We start from the raw sequence: 22,600 nt of genomic DNA, 5'->3' as shown, positions 1-22,600 counted from the left end.
TTATAAATATGGTGAATAGACTATATATATATATATATATATATATATATATATATATATATGTTTATAAATATGGTGAATAGACTATATATAGTTATAAATATGGTGAATAGACTATATATATATATATATATATATATATGTTTATAAAAATGGTGAATAGACTATATCTAGTATAAATATGGTGAATAGACTATATCTAGTTATAAATATGGTGAATAGACTATATATATATATATATATATATATATATATGTTTATAAATATGGTGAATAGACTATATATAGTTATAAATATGGTGAATAGACTATATATATGTTTATAAATATGGTGAATAGACTATATCTAGTTATTTATAAATATGGTGAATAGACTATATCTAGTTAATTATAAATATGGTGAATAGAATATATCTAGTTAATTATAAATATGGTGAATAGACTATATCTAGTTAATTATAAATATGGTGAATAGACTATATATATGTTTATAAATATGGTGAATAGACTATATCTAGTTAATTATAAATATGGTGAATAGACTATATATATGTTTATAAATATGGTGAATAGACTATATCTAGTTAATTATAAATATGGTGAATAGACTATATCTAGTTATAAATATGGTGAATAGACTATATATATGTTTATAAATATGGTGAATAGACTATATCTAGTTATTTATAAATATGGTGAATAGACTATATCTAGTTAATTATAAATATGGTGAATAGAATATATCTAGTTAATTATAAATATGGTGAATAGACTATATCTAGGTAATTATAAATATGGTGAATAGACTATATATATGTTTATAAATATGGTGAATAGACTATATCTAGTTAATTATAAATATGGTGAATAGACTATATATATGTTTATACATATGGTGAATAGACTATATCTAGTTATAAATATGGTGAATAGACTATATATATGTTTATATATATGGTGAATAGACTATATATATGTTTATAAATATGGTGAATAGACTATATCTAGTTATAAATATGGTGAATAGACTATATATATGTTTATATATATGGTGAATAGACTATATATATGTTTATAAATATGGTGAATAGACTATATATAGTTATAAATATGGTGAATAGACTATATATATAAATATGGTGAATAGACTATATATAGTTATAAATATGGTGAATAGACTATATATATGTTTATAAATATGGTGAATAGACTATATATAGTGAATAGACTATATCTAGTATAAATATGGTGAATAGACTATATATAGTTATAAATATGGTGAACAGACTATATATATGTTTATAAATATGGTGAATAGACTATATCTAGTTAATTATAAATATGGTGAATAGACTATATATATGTTTATAAATATGGTGAATAGACTATATCTAGTTAATTATAAATATGGTGAATAGACTATATCTAGTTATAAATATGGTGAATAGACTATATATATTTTTATATATATGGTGAATAGACTATATATATGTTTATAAATATGGTGAATAGACTATATATAGTTATAAATATGGTGAATAGACTATATCTAGTTATAAATATGGTGAACAGATTATATATAGTATAGATATGGTGAATAGACTATATCTAGTTAGTTATAGATATGGTGAATAGACTATATCTAGTTAGTTATAAATATGGTGAATAGACTATATCTAGTTATAAATATGGTGAATAGACTATATCTAGTATAACTATGGTGAATAGACTGTATCTAGTTATAGATATGGTGAATAGACTATATATAGTATAAATATGGTGAATAGACTATATATATGTTTATAAATATGGTGAATAGACTATATCTAGTTATAAATATGGTGAATAGACTATATCTAGTTAGTTATAGATATGGTGAATAGACTATATCTACAGTAGTTAGGTATAGTCTATATCTAGAATAGTATAAATGTGGAATGCAGTGCAACTCTATACAGTAGGCTGCCAGTTGCATGTCTTACTCCTCAAAGATCTCCTGGAAGATATCCTTGAAGCGTCCGTCGTAGTACTTAAGGATGGTGTTCTTAGTGCTCATGTATAGAGGCCACCTCTTATTGATGGCATACTGGAAACAGCTGTGGGCAAACCCTGTGATGGACTGGACATGACAGACAACAGTATTAGATCAATGTGATGGACTGGACATGACAGACAGAACACTATTAGAACCCTGTGATAGACTGGACAGGACAGACAGAACACTATTAGAACCATGTGATGGACTGGACAGGACAGATAGAACACTATTAGAACCATGTGATGGACTGGACAGGACAGACAGAACACTATTAGAACCCTGTGATGGACTGGATAGGACAAACAGGCTGTACATTGTCATACTGAAACATGAGGTGATGGACAGGACAGGACAAACAGGCTCTACATTATCATGCTGAAACATGAGGTGATGGACTGGACAGGACAAACAGGCTGTACATTATCATGCTGAAACATGAGGTGATGGACAGGACAGGACAAACAGGCTGTACATTGTCATACTGAAACATGAGGTGATGGACAGGACAGGACAAACAGGCTCTACATTATCATACTGAAACATGAGGTGATGGACTGGACAGGACAAACAGGCTGTACATTATCATACTGAAACATAAGGTGATCGTGGCGGATGAATAACAAGACAATGGACCTCAGGATCTCGTCACGGTATCTCTGTGCATTCAAATTTCCATCGATAAAATGCAATTGTGTTCATTGTCCATAGCTTATGCCTGCCAATACCATAACCCCACCGCCACCATGGGGCATTCTGTTCACAACATTGACATCAGCAAACCGCTGGCCCACAAAACACTACCAGTTGCCTGGTACAGTTCAAACCGGGAATCATCCCTGAAGAGCAAACTTCTCCAGCGTGCCAGTGGCCATCGAAGATGAGCATTTGCCCACTGAAGTCGGTTACGATGCCGAACTGCAGTTAGGTCAAAACCCTGGTGAGGACGACGAGCACAAGATAAGCTTCCCTGAGACGTTTCTTACAGTTTGTGCAGAAATTCTTCAGTGGTGCAAACCCACAGTTTCATCAGCTGTCCGTCTGGCTGGTCTCAGATGATCCAGCTGGTGATGAAGCCGGATGTGAAGGTCCTGGGCTGCCGTGATTACACGTGGTCTGCGGTTATGAGGCCGTTTGGATGTACTGCCAAATTCTCTAAACCGATGTTGGAGGAGGCTTATGGTAGAGAAATGAACATTACATTCCCTGGCAACATTCCTGAAGTCAGCATGCCAATTGCACACTCTGTGGCATTGTGTTGTGTGACAAAAGTGCACATTTTAAAGTGGCCTTTTATTGTCTCCAGCACAAGGTGCACATGTGTAATGATTATGCCGTTTAATCAGCTTCTTTACTTTCCACACCTGTCAGGTAGATAGATGGCTTATCTTGGCAAAGGAGAAGTGCTCACTAACAGGGATGTAAACACATTTGTCCACCAAATTTGAGAGAAATAAGCTTTTTGTGCATAGAGAACATTTCTGAGATCTTTTATTTCAGCTCATAAAACATGGGACCAACACTTTACATGTTGCGTTTATATTTTTGCTCAGTTTATGTTCTTTAATGTCAAAGGCAAATTTCACTCCTTGGATGGAAAATAAAGTGTGTAACTTAAAAAAAAAAAAGAACCTGCCCCAGCCTGCTCACCTCATCAGTATTGTACATGCCCAACCCACAGCCTCCTGAGACGAAGTCAAAGACCTCCCACTCACTCCCCTTGCTGCCGTCAGCTGGGGTGAACACCATCTTAAACTTCCCTGGCTTGGTGATCACAAAGTCTGTGGCTCTGTACTGTGGAACAACACAACAACAAACATCAACAACAGAACATTCCTCACATGCTCTGTGATTGAATACAAATCTAATCTAAAACACGTATTGTATGTTACTTATCTACCTGGTCACCAAAGGCGTGTCTGCCGATCGTTATTGGCTGCGTCCAACCAGGGACCAGACGGGGAATGTTCTTGCAGATGATCGGCTCTCGGAAGACGGTTCCGCCCAGAATGTTCCTGATGCTTCCGTTGGGACTCTTCCACATCTTCTTCAGCTTGAACTCTGTTAGGGTTAGAGATGGAGGCCTGAGTTAACCTATTAGACCTAACCATAACTCTAACCCTGACCTTACTACATCTAGCCCAGGTAACTATATATCTAACCCAACTACACCTAGCCCAGGTAACTAACTATCTATCTAACCCAACTACACCTAGCCCAGGTTACTAACTAACTAACTAACTATCTATCTAACCCTGACCGTACTACATCTAGCCCAGGTAACAAACTATCTATCTAACCCTGACCTTACTACATCTAGCCCAGGTAACTAACTATCTATCTAACCCTGACCTTACTACATCTAGCCCAGGTAACTAACTATCTATCTAACCCTGACCTTACTACATCTAGCCCAGGTAACTAACTATCTATCTAACCCTGACCTTACTACATCTAGCCCAGGTAACTAACTATCTATCTAACCCTGACCTTACTACATCTAGCCCAGGTAACTAACTATCTATCTAACCCTGACCTTACTACATCTAGCCCAGGTAACTAACTATCTATCTAACCCTGACCTTACTACATCTAGCCCAGGTAACTAACTATCTATCTAACCCTGACCTTACTACATCTAGCCCAGGTAACTAACTATCTATCTAACCCTGACCTTACTACATCTAGCCCAGGTAACTAACTATCTATCTAACCCTGACCTTACTACATCTAGCCCAGGTAACTAACTATCTATCTAACCCTGACCTTACTACATCTAGCCCAGGTAACTAACTATCTATCTAACCCTGACCTTACTACATCTAGCCCAGGTAACTAACTATCTATCTAACCCTGACCTTACTACATCTAGCCCAGGTAAACTAACTATCTATCTAACCCTGACCTTACTACATCTAGCCCAGGTAACTAACTATCTATCTAACCCTGACCTTACTACATCTAGCCCAGGTAACTAACTATCTATCTAACCCTGACCTTACTACATCTAGCCCAGGTAACTAACTATCTATCTAACCCTGACCTTACTACATCTAGCCCAGGTAACTAACTATCTATCTAACCCTGACCTTACTACATCTAGCCCAGGTAACTAACTATCTATCTAACCCTGACCTTACTACATCTAGCCCAGGTAACTAACTATCTATCTAACCCTGACCTTACTACATCTAGCCCAGGTAACTAACTATCTATCTAACCCTGACCTTACTACATCTAGCCCAGGTAACTAACTATCTATCTAACCCTGACCTTACTACATCTAGCCCAGGTAACTAACTATCTATCTAACCCTGACCTTACTACATCTAGCCCAGGTAACTAACTATCTATCTAACCCTGACCTTACTACATCTAGCCCAGGTAACTAACTATCTATCTAACCCTGACCTTACTACATCTAGCCCAGGTAACTAACTATCTATCTAACCCTGACCTTACTGCACCTAGCCCAGGTAACTATCTACCTAACCCTGACCTTACTACACCTAGCCCAGGTAACTATCTACCTAACCCTGACCTTACTACACCTAGCCCAGGTAACTATCTACCTAACCCTGACCTTACTACATCTAGCCCAGGTAACTAACTAACTATCTATCTAACCCTGACTCTTCCACATCTTCAACTCTGAGGAGTAAGGGTCATGGATGAAGGCCTGACAGGAGTTAAGCTGTTAACTGTCAAACTGCAGTACTGATCTACCTCCTGACACTGAAACCATGGTCAAACAAATATTTATAGAAACACTTTAATAAGTGTTATTCCCTGGGATTCAAATGTCCATCTTGTGGATGTATGATGTATTTCTAACCAGAGAATGTATGTCTGTGATTAAAGTAGATACCATCGACTCTGGCTTCATCCGGGGTGATGGTGGCACACTTGACAGCCACGTTGTACTTCATGGTGGCGATGGCTGAGTCAATGGTGACCTGGTCGTCTGTCTGGTCGCGGCACGGCAGACCAAGGTCATAATACTTCAGCTCCACGTCCACGTTAGACAGGACCAGCTGGAACAATACAACACATTTAATGAGGATGGAGGAGAGGAGAGGAGTGGGTATATGTGTTTGGTTGGGGTGCCTGCAAAGTAAATTTAAATATAGTTGCCAAAATTATATAATTACTCCGGTCTATACAGAAATAAATAAAATCACTAAAAATAACACTACATGACCAAAAGTAATATGGAGTTGGTCCCCCCTTTGCAGCTATAACAGCCTCCACTCTTCTGGGAAGGCTTTCCACTAGATGTTGGAACAATGCTGCAAGGACTTGCTTCCATTCAGCCACAAGAGCATTATTGAGGTCGGGCACTGATGTCGGGCAGTTAGTTCTGGCTCGCAGTTGGCGTTCCAATTCATCCTAAAGGTTTTCGATTGGGTTGAGGTCAGGGCTCTGTGCAGGCCAGTCAAGGGGCCTCCCGAGTGGCGCAGCTACAGATCTGAGGCGTTACTACAGACCTGGGTTCATTCCCGGGCTGTGCCACAACCGGCCGTGGATGGGAGTCCCTTAGGACGGCACACAATTGGCCTAGCATCATCCAGGATAGGGGAGGGTTTGGACAGGGGGCTTTACTTGGCTAATCACGCTATAATGAGTCCTTGTGGCGGGCTAGGCGCCTGCAGGCTCACCTCAGTCACCAGTTGAACGGAACGCATGACTCCATCTTCACCTCTGACACAAGATTGAAAAGGGGGGTAAAAATAAAAATATATCTTCCCTGGAACTAAGTGGCATAGCCCGAACCATGAAAAACAGCCCCAGACCATTATTCCTCCTCCACCAAACTTTACAGTTGACACGTTGCATTCGGGCAGGCAGCGTTCTCCTGACATCCGCCAAATCCAGATTCGTCCGTCGGACTACCAGATGGTGAAGCGTGATTCATCACTCCAGAAAAAGCGTTTCCACTGCTAAAGAATCCAATGGCAGCGAGCTTTACACCACTCCAGCCGACGCTTGGCATTGCGCATGGTGATCTTAGGCTTGTGTGCAGCTGCTCATGAAGCTCCCGATTAACAGTTAATGTGCTTGACGTTGCTTCCAGAGGCAGTTTAGAACTCGGTAGTGAGTGTTGCAACAGAGGACAGACCATTTTTATGCGCTTCAGCACTCGCCGATCCCATTCTGTGAGCTTGTGTGGCCTACCACTTAACGGCTGAGGTGTTGTTGCTCCAAGATGTTTCCACTTCACAATAACAGCCCTTACAGTTGACCGGGGCAGCTCTAGCAGGGCAGAAATTTGACAAACTGACTTGTTGGAAAGGTTGCATCCTATGATGGTGCTATGTTGAAAGTCACTGAGCTCTTCAGTAAGGCCATTCTACAGCCAATGTTTGTCTATGGAGATTGCATGACTGTGTACTCGATTTTATAAACCTGTCAGCAACAGATGTGGCTGAAATAGCCGATTCCACTCATTTGAAGAGGTGTCCACATACTTTTGTATATATAGTGTACTTCACCAGAGAGCATGATGTAGCCACAGAGGATCATCAGCTTCTTTTAAAGCTCAGAGCATGACATTTGTCTCTTTCACACCGAGGCCTGGTGATTATTTGAGGGGAGAGTGTTGGAACAATTTTTCAAATACTGCGAGGAACTATTATCATTCATAATGGATAAAAATAAACAGATTTCATTGACTTTGTGAGGTAAATAAAAAATGGCTGAGAACCTCAGCATGTTCGTGGTGGTGAGTAAAGACAATCAAAAAGCAGACATCCAGTTAGCCTATGCATGCTAATGTGCGTGCTCTCTCAACAGAGCAGAGAAACCAGACACATGCTCATTGTTCACATGGAGTGCTCCTAGCAAAAAAACAAGGAAAATTGACCACACTCTTAAACTATGGTATGAAATAAACCAAAACTTGTTTCTCACAAGTGTAGCAGGTTATGAACTCTGCAAACATCATTTCCACTCTGACTTCACAGTCAACATCACAGTAAATGACTGTAGGCCTAATTAATTAATGCATTAACAGAAATGTATGTAACCAAATTACGGGGATTAAGGGTAAATTTACTACTGGTGACATATGTAATGGGGAATTGATCAAAATAAACAATCAACGGGCAAACAATTAACACAATAAAACAATGAATGCGCAAGAATTAGGGGGAGACAGCTCAACGCATTCTGGAGATATGAGAGATATGAGCACATTCTGGAGATATGAGCACATTCTGGAGACATGAACACATTCTGGAGATATGAACACATCCTGGAGATATGAACACATTCTGGAGATATGAACACATCCTGGAGATATGAACACATTCTGGAGATATGAACACATCCTGGAGATATGAACACATTCTGGAGATATGAACACATCCTGGAGATATGAACACATTTTGGAGATATGAACGCATTCTGGAGATATGAACACATTCTGGAGATATGAACACATTCTGGAGATATGAACACATTCTGGAGATATGAACGCATTCTGGAGATATGAACGCATTCTGGAGATATGAACACATTCTGGAGATATGAACACATCCTGGAGATATGAACACATTCTGGAGATATGAACGCATTCTGGAGATATGAACACATTCTGGAGATATGAACACATTCTGGAGATATGAACACATTCTGGAGAGAGAAGCACCAATATCTTCGCTTACAACCCTCCTCTTCTTCTCATCTCAACATTTCAAATGATACTGAAGGCATATCATCTTCATTCATATTTTAGATGCATTGCTTTTCACAGACAGCTGCATCTCAATAATCAGCAAGGCCTATTGCCACGCACACTGCCCATGTCACAGGCTTGGTATATAGACCTACAGGCTTGGTATATAGACCTACAGGCTTGGTATATAGACCTACAGGCTTGGTATATAGACCTAGAGGCTACAGGCTTGGTATATAGACCTACAGGCTTGGTATATAGACCTACAGGCTTGGTATATAGACCTACAGGCTTGGTATATAGACCTACAGGCTTGGTATATAGACCCTACAGGCTTGGTATATAGACCTACAGGCTTGGTATATAGACCTACAGGCTTGGTATATAGACCTACAGGCTTGGTATATAGACCCTACAGGCTTGGTATATAGACCCTATAGGCTTGGTATATAGACCCTACAGGCTTGGTATATAGACCTACAGGCTTGTGATTTGAAACAATCCACAGTATCCAATATATCGAGTGGAACGTCATAAAATACCTCAACATTTCCTTTTGCACAAAAACAGCTGTCTGTCCAGAGCTCACTGGTGGGAAACTCTGAGGGCTCTGAATAGGCTAGTTGATACATTGTTGCAAGTTTGCAAGCAACATCTTTGGCCAGAGCTTCATATATACAGTCGTTGGGCAAGATCCAGTTGATTGATTTGATAGGCTACCATGTTACACTTCACTAGTGATAGCTCAAGTCAAGACAGATAGAAAGGGAGGGAGGCAGACAGGCGGTGTAGAGAGATGAATGCAATTGAAAGAACCTGCATTTTCATCAGGATATTTTGTCGGATTTATGTATTTTTACTTAGTTGACAATGGAAGTTATAGGCCTACTAGTACATTGGCCACCTCTCATTTCTTTAGCCGCCAATGGCTCACGGTGAATCAATGTGTCCATAATATTTATTATGACAGAGGCTGTTGGTCTCGCATGGGTGGAATTTCCATTTTTAGATTTTTATCATTTTAATCCTGATTTGTATTATTAACCACATGAGAAATGAATACGTTATAATTGAAATTAAATTGTTTCACGAATATGTGCATATGCAAATCATAACTGGCAAACAGATCGGTAGAAATGGTAGGATAAATTGTAGCTTCCCCAAATTTGAAATTCACGCATCCTAGGAATAGACTGTTGTTAAGAGAGCGCACGTTTCTTTGTATTTTATGTTACAAATTTGCTACATTTACACTATCTGACCAAAAGTATGTGGACACGCCTTCAAATTAGTGGATTCAGCTATTTCAGCCACACCTGTTGCTAAAAGTCACTGAACACTTCAGTACGGGCCATTCTACTACCAATGAGTGTCTATGGAGACTGCATGGCGGTGTGCTCGATTTTATACACCTGTCAGCAAGTGTACGTTTACCAAATTCGGAACATATTGTACGAATTATAATTCGTAACATCCTGTATGATTTGAATTCCATCTAGGTGGCTAATATTCACTAACTGGCTAACGTTAGCTGGGGTTAGGGGTTAAGGTTACATTTAGGAGTTAGGTTAAAAGTAGTTCAAAAATAGCTACACATTTTTTTTCTAATTAGCTAAAATGCTAAAGTTGTCCATGATGAGATTCGAACTCGCAACCTTTGGGTTGCTAGGAGTTCGCGTTATATGAGTTACAGTTCAAATAAGGAAATGGATTTAACATGACTGGGAATACAGATATGTATCTGTTGGTCACAGATAGCTTTTTAATAAAAGTAGAGGTGTGGATCAGAAAACCAGTCAGTATCTGGTGTGACCACCATTTGCCTCATGCAGAAAGACATATCCCCTTACATAGAGTTCATCCGGCTGTTGATTGTGGCCTGTGGAATGTTGTGCCACTCCTCTTCAAAGGTTGTGTGAAGTTGCTGGATATTGGCAGGAACTGGAACAATACTGGGCTGGACAAGATGGCCTGCTGCAATTTTCAGGCACAGTTGGTATCCGTTATGGAGGTATTAGCTAAAGCAGCTGTAGCAGAAATAAACAAACGTGTCACTCCATTCACAACGTTGATATCTGCAAACCACTTGCCCACACGACGCCATACAGACCGTCTGCCATCTGCCCGGTACAGTTGAAAAAGTTGATTAAGTTAATTCATTTGTGAAGAGCACACTTCTCCAGCGTGCCAGTGTCATCAAAGGTGAGCATTTGCCCACTGAAGTTGGTTACGACGCCAAACTGCAGTCAGGTTAAGACCCTGGTGAGGACAACGAGCACACAGATGAGCTTCCCTGAGACGTTTCTGACAGTTAGTGCAGAAATTCTTCAGTTGTGTAAACCCAGAGTTTAATCAGCTGTTCGGGTGGTGAGTCTCAGACGATCCAGCAGGCAAAGAAGCCGGAAGTGGAGGTCTTGGACTGGCGTGGTTACACGTGGTCTGCGTTGTTTTTAGGCCGGTTAACTGTATTGCCAAATTGTCTAAAACAACGTTGGAGGCAGCTTATGGTAGAGAAATGGCCATTCAATTCTCTGACAACAGCTCTGGTGGACATTCCTGCAGTCAGCATGCCAATTGCACGCTACCTCAAAACTTGAGACATCTGTGGCATTGTGTTGTGTGAAAGAACTGCACATTTTAGAATGGATTTTTATTGTCTCCAGCACAAGGTGCACCTGTGTAATGATCATGCTGTTTAATCAGCTTCTTGATATGCCACAGCTGTCATGTGGATGGATTATCTTGGCAAAGGTGAAATGCTCACTAACAGCAATGTAAGCAAATTTGTGCACAACATTTGAAAGAAATAAGCATTTTGTGAGTATGGAACATTTCTGGGATCTTTTATTTCAGGTCATAAAACATGGGAATGAAGTGGATACTTTCTGTCCATAATTAATCCATCGTTTCCTCAGACATTACAAGACCTGGTCAGGACAGTGGTCCATGGTGTACAGTACTGTTAGAGTGGTCAGGACAGTGGTCTATAGTGTACAGTACTGTTAGAGTGGTCAGGACAGTGGTCCATGGTGTACAGTACTGTTAGAGTGGTCAGGACAGTGGTCTATAGTGTACAGTACTGTTAGAGTGGTCAGGACAGTGGTCCATGGTGTACAGTACTGTTAGTGGTCAGGACAGTGGTCCATGGTGTACAGTACTGTTAGAGTGGTCAGGACAGTGGTCCATGGTGTACAGTACTGTTAGAGTGGTCAGGACATTGGTCCATGGTGTACAGTACTGTTAGAGTGGTCAGGACAGTGGTCTATAGTGTACAGTACTGTTAGCGTGGTCAGGACAGTGGTCCATGGTGTACAGTACTGTTAGAGTGGTCAGGACAGTGGTCTATAGTGTACAGTACTGTTAGAGTTGTCAGGACAGTGGTCTATAGTGTACAGTACTGTTAGAGTGGTCAGGACAATGGTCCATGATGTACAGTACTGTTAGAGTGGTCAGGACAGTGGTCCATGGTGTACAGTACTGTTAGTGGTCAGGACAGTGGTCCATGGTGTACAGTACTGTTAGAGTGGTCAGGACAGTGGTCTATGGTGTACAGTACTGTTAGAGTGGTCAGGACAGTGGTCTATAGTGTACAGTACTGTTAGAGTGTTCAGGACAGTGGTCCATGGTGTACAGTACTGTTAGAGTGGTCAGGACAGTGGTCCATGGTGTACAGTACTGTTAGAGTGGTCAGGACAGTGGTCCATGGTGTACAGTACTGTTAGAGTGGTCAGGACAGTGGTCTATGGTGTACAGTACTGTTAGAGTGGTCAGGACAGTGGTCTATAGTGTACAGTACTGTTAGAGTGTTCAGGACAGTGGTCCATGGTGTACAGTACTGTTAGAGTGGTCAGGACAGTGGTCCATGGTGTACAGTACTGTTAGAGTGGTCAGGACAGTGGTCTATAGTGTACAGTACTGTTAGAGTGGTCAGGACAGTGGTCTATAGTGTACAGTACTGTTAGAGTGGTCAGGACAGTGGTCCATGGTGTACAGTACTGTTAGTGGTCAAGACAGTGGTCTATAGTGTACAGTACTGTTAGTGGTCAGGACAGTGGTCCATGGTGTACAGTACTGTTAGTGGTCAAGACAGTGGTCTATAGTGTACAGTACTGTTAGAGTGGTCAGGACAGTGGTCCATGGTGTACAGTACTGTTAGAGTGGTCAGGACAGTGGTCTATAGTGTACAGTACTGTTAGAGTGGTCAGGACAGTGGTCCATGGTGTACAGTACTGTTAGTGGTCAGGACAGTGGTCCATGGTGTACAGTGCTGTTAGAGTGGTCAGGACAATGGTCTATAGTGTACAGTACTGTTAGAGTGGTCAGGACAGTGGTCTATAGTGTACAGTACTGTTAGAGTGGTCAGGACAGTGGTCCATGGTGTACAGTACTGTTAGAGTTGTCAGGACAGTGGTCTATAGTGTACAGTACTGTTAAAGTGGTCAGGACAATGGTCCATGGTGTACAGTACTGTTAGAGTGGTCAGGACAGTGGTCCATGGTGTACAGTACTGTTAGTGGTCAGGACAGTGGTCCATGGTGTACAGTACTGTTAGAGTGGTCAGGACAGTGGTCTATGGTGTACAGTACTGTTAGAGTGGTCAGGACAGTGGTCTATAGTGTACAGTACTGTTAGAGTGTTCAGGACAGTGGTCCATGGTGTACAGTACTGTTAGAGTGGTCAGGACAGTGGTCCATGGTGTACAGTACTGTTAGAGTGGTCAGGACAGTGGTCTATAGTGTACAGTACTGTTAGAGTGGTCAGGACAGTGGTCTATAGTGTACAGTACTGTTAGAGTGGTCAGGACAGTGGTCCATGGTGTACAGTACTGTTAGTGGTCAAGACAGTGGTCTATAGTGTACAGTACTGTTAGTGGTCAGGACAGTGGTCCATGGTGTACAGTACTGTTAGTGGTCAAGACAGTGGTCTATAGTGTACAGTACTGTTAGAGTGGTCAGGACAGTGGTCCATGGTGTACAGTACTGTTAGAGTGGTCAGGACAGTGGTCTATAGTGTACAGTACTGTTAGAGTGGTCAGGACAGTGGTCTATAGTGTACAGTACTGTTAGAGTGGTCAGGACAGTGGTCCATGGTGTACAGTACTGTTAGTGGTCAGGACAGTGGTCCATGGTGTACAGTGCTGTTAGAGTGGTCAGGACAATGGTCTATAGTGTACAGTACTGTTAGAGTGGTCAGGACAGTGGTCTATAGTGTACAGTACTGTTAGAGTAGTCAGGACAGTGGTCCATGGTGTACAGTACTGTTAGTGGTCAAGACAGTGACTTATCAATGGCTCCTGGACTCATAGGAAGTCCACTGTGTGCAACTCACCCTGCACTATCAGCTCCAATATAAATAACATGAGGAAGTCTACTTCTGATAAGCTTCCCAGTAAAGCATTAAAATCAATCAAACCCAGAAAGGTGCTAAAAAATTGCCCATATTAACATAAACAGCCTGAGAAACAAGGTTCATGAAGTCAATAACTTGCTTGTAACAGATGACATTCATATTCTGACTATCTCTGAAACTCACTTTGATAATACCTTTGATGATACAGAGGTAGCAATACATGGTTATAAGATCTACAGAAAATGCCAATGGGGGCGGTGTTGCGGTCTATATTCATTCCTGTAAAACTTAGAGAGGATCTCATCTTAAATACTGTTGAAGTAATATGGCTACAGGTTCATCTGCCTCACCTAAAGCCCATTCTGGTGGGAAGCTGCTATAGACCACCAAGTGGTCACCACTAACAGTGTGAAATGCTTGATGTTTTTTATTTGATTTATTTAACCTTTATTTAACCAGGGAGGCCAGTTGAGAACAAGTTCTCATTTACAACTGTGACCTGGCCAAGATAAAGCACAGCAAAGCAGTGTGACACAGACAACAACACAGAGTTACACATGGAATAAACAATAAACAAGCCAATAACACAATAAACAAGTCAATGACACAGTAGAAAAAAGAAAGTCTATATACAGTGTGTGCAAAAGGCATGAGGAGGTAGGCAATAAATAGGCCATAGGAGCGAATAATTACAATTTAGCAGATTAACACTGGAGTGATAAATGAGCAGATGATGATGTTCAAGTAGAGATACTGGTGTGCAAAAGAGCAGAAAAGTAAATAAAAACAGTATGGGGATGAGGTAGGTAGATTGGGTGGGCTATTTACAGATGGACTATGTACAGCTGCAGCGATCGGTTAGCTGCTCAGATAGCTGATGTTTAAAGTTGGTGAGGGAAATAAAAGTCGTCAGCGATTTTTGCATGTATGTGATATCAACATAGAAGTATATTTTCTTTGGTGATTTAAATATTGACTGGCTATCATCAAGCTGCCCACTCAAGAAAAAGCTTCAAACTGTAAACTGTGTAACGCTGACACTACACATCCAAGTATATGTGATCAAATTATGAAACACAACCATTGTACTTTTAAATTCCGTAAAGTGAGTGTGGAAGAGGTGAAAAATTATTGTTGTCCATCAACAATGACAAGCCACCTGGGTCTGACAACCTGAATGAAAAATTACTGAAGATAATAGTGGATGATATTGCCACTCCTATTTGCCATTTTTTCAATATAAGCCTACTAGAAAGTGTGGGCCCTCAGGCCTGGAGGAAAGCTAAAGTCATTCCGCTACCTAAGAATATTAAAGCCCCCTTTACTGGCTCAAATAGCCGACCAATCAACCTGTCACCAACCCTTAGTAAACTTTTGGAAAAAATGGTGTTTGACCAGACACAATGCTATTTCACAGTAAACAACAGACTTTCAGCACGCTTATAGAGAAGGACCTTCAACAAGCACAGCACTTACACAAATTACTGATGATTGGCTGAGAGAAATGTATAATGAATAAATTGTGGGGGCTGTTTTGTTAGACTTTTGACATTATCGATCATAGTCTGCTGCTGGAAAAATTGATGTGTTATGGCTTTACACCCCCTGCTATATTGCGGATAAAGAGTTACTTGTCTAACAGAGGGTGTTCTTTAACCTCGCCAAACAAAATCCAGGTAGAATCGGGAATTCCCCAGGGCAGCTGTTTAGGCCCCTTTCATTTTCAATCTTTAGTAATGACATGCCACTGGCTTTAATTAAATGTATGTCTATGCATGCGGCTGACTCAACACTATACACGTCAGCTACTACAGTGACTGAAATGACTGGAACACGTTTTATTTTATATTATTTAACTACGCAAATCAGAACACATTCTTATTTTACAATGACGGATTACCCCGGCCAAACCATCCACTGACCCGGACGACGCTGGGCCAATTGTGCGCCGCCCTATGACACTCCCAATCACGGCCGGGTTGAGATACAGCCCGGGATCAAACCAGGGTCTGTAGTGATGCCTCTAGTACTGAGATGCAGTACCTTACACCGCTGCGCCACTCGGGAGCCCCAACACTTAAAGAGCTGCAGTTAGTTTCAGAATGGGTGGCAGGGAATAAGTTAGTACTAAATATTTCCAAAACTAAAAGCAGTGTATTTTGGACAAACATTTCACTAAACCCTAAACCTCAACTAAATCTTTTAATGAATAATGTGGAAATTGAGCAAGTTGAGGTAACGAAACTGCTTGGAGTAACCCTGGATTGTAAACTGTCATGGTCAAAACATATTGATACAACAGTAGCTAGGATGGGGAGAAGTCTGTCCATAATAAAGCGCTGCTCTGCCTTCTTAACAACACTAACAACAAGGTAGGTCCTACAAGCCCTAGTTTTGTCACACCTGGACTACTTTTCAGTAGTGTGATCAGGTGCCACAAAGAGGGACTTTACAGTTGGTTCAAAACAGGGCAGCATGGCTGGCCCTTAAAAGTACACGGGGAGCTAACATGAATGATATGCATGTCAATCTCTCATGGCTCAAAGTGGAGGAGAGATTGACTTCATCACTACTTGTTTTTGTAAGAAGTGTTGACATGCTGAATGCACCGAGCTGTCTGTTTAAACTATTAGCACACAGCTCGGACATTCATGCATGCCCCACAAGACATGCCACCAGAGGTCTCTTCACAAGTTCAGAACAGACTATGGGAGGCGCACAGTACAACATAGAGCCATGACTACATGGAACTCTATTCCACATCAGGTAACTGATCCAAGCAGTAGAATCAGATTTTTTTTTAAAGGTAAAAATAGACCTTATGGAGAAGCAGGGACTGTGAAGAGAAACACACACAAAGATACAGACATGCATACAAGCGCTAGCACACAAACTCTACACACAGGTAAATTGTAATATTGTTGTATGGCGGTATTATACATTTTGTATTGTAGATATGTAGTGTTAGAGTTAGGGGTTCGAGGTCCATGGTGTACAGTAGAGTTAGGGGTTAGAGGTCCATGGTGTACAGTAGAGTTAGAGGTCCATGGTGTACAGTAGAGTTAGAGGTCCATGGTGTACAGTAGAGTTAGGGCTTAGAGGTCCATGGTGTACAGTAGAGTTAGGGGTTAGAGGTCCATGGTGTACAGTATAGTTAGGGGTTAGAGGTCCATGGTGTACAGTAGAGTTAGATGTCCATGGTGTAGAGTTAGGGGTTAAAGGTCCATGGTGTATAGTAGAGTTAGTGGTTAGAGGTCCATGGTGTACAGTAGAGTTAGGGGTTAGAGGTACATGGTGTACAGTAGAGTTAGGGGTTAAAGGTCCATGGTGTACAGTAGAGTTAGAGGTCCATGGTGTACAGTAGAGTTAGGGGTTAGAGGTCCATGGTGTACAGTAGAGTTAGGGGTTAAAGGTCCATGGTGTACAGTAGAGTTAGAGGTCCATGGTGTACAGTCGAGTTAGGGGTTAGAGGTCCATGGTGTACAGTAGAGTTAGGGGTTAAAGGTCCATGGTGTACAGTAGAGTTGGGGGTTAAAGATCCATGGTGTACAGTAGAGTTAGGGGTTAGAGGTCCATGGTGTACAGTAGAGTTAGAGGTCCATGGTGTACAGTAGAGTTAGAGGTCCATGGTGTACAGTAGAGTTAGGGCTTAGAGGTCCATGGTGTACAGTAGAGTTAGGGGTTAGAGGTCCATGGTGTACAGTATAGTAAGGGGTTAGAGGTCCATGGTGTACAGTAGAGTTAGATGTCCATGGTGTAGAGTTAGGGGTTAAAGGTCCATGGTGTATAGTAGAGTTAGGGGTTAGAGGTCCATGGTGTACAGTAGAGTTAGGGGTTAGAGGTACATGGTGTACAGTAGTATTAGGGGTTAAAGGTCCATGGTGTACAGTAGAGTTAGAGGTCCATGGTGTACAGTAGAGTTAGGGGTTAGAGGTCCATGGTGTACAGTAGAGTTAGGGGTTAAAGGTCCATGGTGTACAGTAGAGTTAGGGGTTAGAGGTCCATGGTGAACAGTAGAGTTAGGGGATAGAGGTCCATGGTGTACAGTAGAGTTACGGGTTAGAGGTCCATGGTGTACAGTAGAGTTAGGGGTTAAAGGTCCATGGTGTACAGTAGAGTTGGGGGTTAAAGGTCCATGGTGTACAGTAGAGTTAGGGGTTAAAGGTCCATGGTGTACAGTAGAGTTAGGGGTTAAATGTCCATGGTGTACAGTAGAGTTAGGGGTTAGAGGCCCATGGTGTAGAGTTAGGGGTTAGAGGTCCATGGTGTACAGTAGATTTAGGGGTTAGAGGTACATGGTGTACAGTAGAGTTAGGGGTTAGAGGTCCATGGTGTACAGTATAGTTAGGGGTTAGAGGTCCATGGTGTACAGTAGAGTTAGGGGTTAGAGGTCCATGGTGTACAGTAGAGTTAGGGGTTAGAGGTACATGGTGTACAGTAGAGTTAGGGGTTAAAGGTCCATGGTGTACAGTAGAGTTAGAGGTCCATGGTGTACAGTAGAGTTAGGGGTTAGAGGTCCATGGTGTACAGTAGAGTTAGGGGTTAGAGGTCCATGGTGTACAGTAGAGTTAGGGGTTAAAGGTCCATGGTGTACAGTAGAGTTAGGGGTTAGAGGTCCATGGTGTACAGTATAGTTAGGGGTTAGAGGTCCATGGTGTACAGTATAGTTAGGGGTTAGAGGTCCATGGTGTACAGTAGAGTTAGGGGTTATAGGCCCATGGTGTAGAGTTAGGGGTTAGAGGTCCATGGTGTACAGTAGAGTTAGGGGTTAGAGGTCCATGGTGTACAGTAGAGTTAGGGGTTAGAGGTCCATGGTGTACAGTAGAGTTAGGGGTTAGAGGTCCATGGTGTACAGTATAGTTAGGGGTTAGAGGTCCATGGTGTACAGTAGAGTTAGGGGTTAGAGGCCCATGGTGTAGAGTTAGGGGTTAGAGGTCCATGGTGTACAGTAGAGTTAGGGGTTAGAGGTCCATGGTGTACAGTAGAGTTAGGGGTTAGAGGTCCATGGTGTACAGTAGAGTTAGGGGTTAGAGGCCCATGGTGTAGAGTTAGGGGTTAGAGGTCCATGGTGTACAGTAGAGTTAGGGGTTAGAGGTCCATGGTGTACAGTAGAGTTAGGGGTTAGAGGTCCATGGTGTACTACAGTACCTTCTCCTTGATGAACTCCCAGATGATCCTTGTCATCTCATCTCCATCCATCTCTACCACCGGCTGGTTCACCTTGATACGCTTAACTGCATCTAAAACCATTAAACATTAAACCATTTTTACAGTAACATTTGAAACCATTAAACACATTATTACAGTAACATCTGAAACCATTAAACATTAAACACATGATTACAGTAACATCTGAAACTATTAAACACATGATTACAGTGACATCTGAAACCATTAAACACATGATTACAGTGACATCTGAAACCATTAAACATTAAACACATGATTACAGTGACATCTGAAACTATTCAACATTAAACATATTACAGTAACGGTTGAAAACATTAAACACATTACAGTAACATCTGAAACCATTAAACATTAAACACATGATTACAGTGACATCTGAAACTATTAAACACATGATTACAGTGACATCTGAAACTATTAAACACATGATTACAGTGACATCTGAAACCATTAAACACATGATTACAGTGACATCTGAAACCATTAAACATTAAACACATGATTACAGTGACATCTGAAACTATTCAACATTAAACATATTACAGTAACGGTTGAAAACATTAAACACATTACAGTAACATCTGAAACCATTAAACATTAAACACATGATTACAGTGACATCTGAAACCATTAAACACATGATTACAGTAACATCTGAAACTATTAAACACATGATTACAGTGACATCTGAAACTATTAAACACATGATTACAGTGACATCTGAAACCATTAAACATGTAACACATGATTACAGTGACATCTGAAACTATTAAACACATGATTACAGTGACATCTGAAACTATTAAACACATGATTACAGTAACATCTGAAACTATTAAACACATGATTACAGTGACATCTGAAACCATTAAACACATGATTACAGTGACATCTGAAACCACTAAACACATGATTACAGTGACATCTGAAACTATTAAACACATGATTACAGTGACATCTGAAACTATTAAACACATGATTACAGTAACATCTGAAACCATTAAACATGTAACACATGATTACAGTAAAATCTGAAACCAATAAACATGTTATTACAGTGACTCAACATCTGGTCCACCTTGATATGTTTAGCTGCATCTGGAAACACTAGGTGAAACCATTGAACAAACACATTTTTACAGTAACATGTTATTACAGTAACACATCTAAACCCATTAAACACATTTTACAGTAACATTTTATTACAGTAACACATCTGAAACCATTAAACATGTAACACATCATTACAGTAACATCTGAAACCATTAAACATATTACAGTAACATGTGAAACCAACAAACACATTAAAGTAATATCTGAAACCATTCAAACATTACACATTATTACAGTAACATCTGAAACCATTTAACACATTTTTACAGTAACACATCAAAAACCATTAAACACATTATTACAGTAACATGTTATTACAGTAACATCTGAAACCATAAACATGTAACACATCATTACCGTAACATCTGAAACCATTAAACATGTAACACATCATTACAGTAACATCTAAAACCATAAACATGTAACACATCATTATAGTAACATCTGGAACCATTAAACATGCAACACATCATTACAGTAACATCTGAAACCATTAAACATGTAACACATCATTACAGTAACATCTGAAACCATAAACACATTACAGTAACATCTGAAACCATTAAACAATAAACACATGATTACAGTAACACATTATTACAGTAACACATTTTTACAGTAACATGTTATTACAGTAATATCTGAAACCATTAAACACATCAATACAGTAACATGTTATTACAGTAACACACTGTCTGGTCCACCTTGATGTGTTTAGCTGCATCTGGAAACACCAGGTCATATTAAACATTAAAAACATACATTATTACTACAGTATAGTAACACATGACACCATGTCAGATTCAGAACAGACAGACAACCCCCCCCCCCCCCCCCCCCCAGCCTTAAAATGTATCCAACAGCACTCATAAACTGTCTGGACTTTGGCACCTGGCATAAAGTATGCCAGTACATTATACCGTTGTTGAATTGTAATTGTATGTATTGAGGTCGCCTACAATGTGTGATGTGACAATGTTACCTCTGTTTTTTTAACATTCTACATTCAACACAGTTTGTCAACTTTTACAATATTCCAAATCCCCATAATTTCACAGTTCCCACCATATGTTCTGATGCCACGACATCGCATTGCTGTGACACAAACAATACGACGTAACAAATCAAAGGTCACTCCTGCACACCCACTACTTTGTACAGAAAATACATAGGCAATGTATACTCTGAACAGATGAATCTATTCCATGCAAGGACGACTGTGCAGTGAAACCAGGCTACCTTAGCAGCTAGAGGAGTTTTGGTTCAGTTTAAAGACTCACAGTTTCTGTGTCGTAGACTCTGGCACACAGCGGCAGCAGGCGCAAGCATAGCAGGGTTTTCGGTAAACGTCGCTCCATACCTCGAGACGGAGGACAGAACCCTAAGGTATCCCGTCATGGTTCACCGGAGAGACGGTTATGACCACGAGGACAGGCCTCATATGAATGAATACCCGACAGCCGGTAAATAAATTAGGCTATGTATATTTTACGGGCGTCCGTCCGGTTATATTCAACACACTTAAGCGTCACCAATCAAGTTTCCATCCAACCATTTCATGCAGATGAATGACCTGACCTATGAAAAAAGTCATGACAGGGCTGATGTAAACATGAAATGCCGGTATTTTAAAAAAAAAATGCTGACAGATATATTGTTCATTCGACATGGTGGGATCTTTTTGTGTCTGTAAAATGTATTATGCGAGAAATGGAGGTGGATACGCAAATATTGATTTAATAAACTTGGAGTCACACAATGATACGTTGTGTGGTCCTACCACTAGGACTCTGGAAAGCATGCAATTTATTAGGCTACAGATAAAATAAATGATGAACTTCACCAGGTGGTGAATGTGGAAGGTGATGACCTTGATGCACCTTTCCAATAAATATCGAGGGTTTTATTCTGGTGACATGATGAGCGATGCTTGGCTGCCGATTGACAAATACAAATAATATCGCTCTTCTCCATAATAAACTCATAATGTAGGTAGCCTACCCGTTCTATATCTGCGAGCTGTTAACTACTAATAAACTCATAATGTAGGTAGCCTACCCGTTCTATATCTGCGAGCTGTTAACTAATAATAATATTACTCTTCTCCATTATAAACTCATAATGTATGTAGCCTACCCACTCTATATCTGTGAGCTGTTAACTAATAATAATATTACTCTTCTCCATTATAAACTCATAATGTAGGTAGCCTACCCGCACTATATCTGCGAACTGTTA

At 40.5% G+C, this 22,600-nt stretch overlaps 1 protein-coding gene across 1 annotated transcript; it reads right to left on the bottom strand.

The window, feature by feature from the left end:
• Positions 1 to 1,981: 1,981 nt before the first annotated feature.
• LOC139396092 (isocitrate dehydrogenase [NADP], mitochondrial-like) lies at positions 1,982 to 22,357 on the bottom strand (the record flags this gene model as incomplete). The annotated part of the gene is given in 6 exon segments (XM_071143302.1): positions 1,982 to 2,118; positions 3,685 to 3,828; positions 3,935 to 4,095; positions 5,903 to 6,068; positions 19,208 to 19,299; positions 21,643 to 22,357. Coding segments are annotated over 6 exon segments (818 nt in total), but the record flags the coding sequence as incomplete, so codon positions are not given.
• Positions 22,358 to 22,600: the final 243 nt, after the last annotated feature.

This window comes from Oncorhynchus clarkii, unplaced genomic scaffold (assembly GCF_045791955.1).
Source record: "Oncorhynchus clarkii lewisi isolate Uvic-CL-2024 unplaced genomic scaffold, UVic_Ocla_1.0 unplaced_contig_13961_pilon_pilon, whole genome shotgun sequence".
Classification (NCBI taxonomy): domain Eukaryota; kingdom Metazoa; phylum Chordata; class Actinopteri; order Salmoniformes; family Salmonidae; genus Oncorhynchus; species Oncorhynchus clarkii.
Note: the sequence above shows the minus strand (reverse complement) of the source record. Positions and strands in the feature narration are given on the sequence as shown.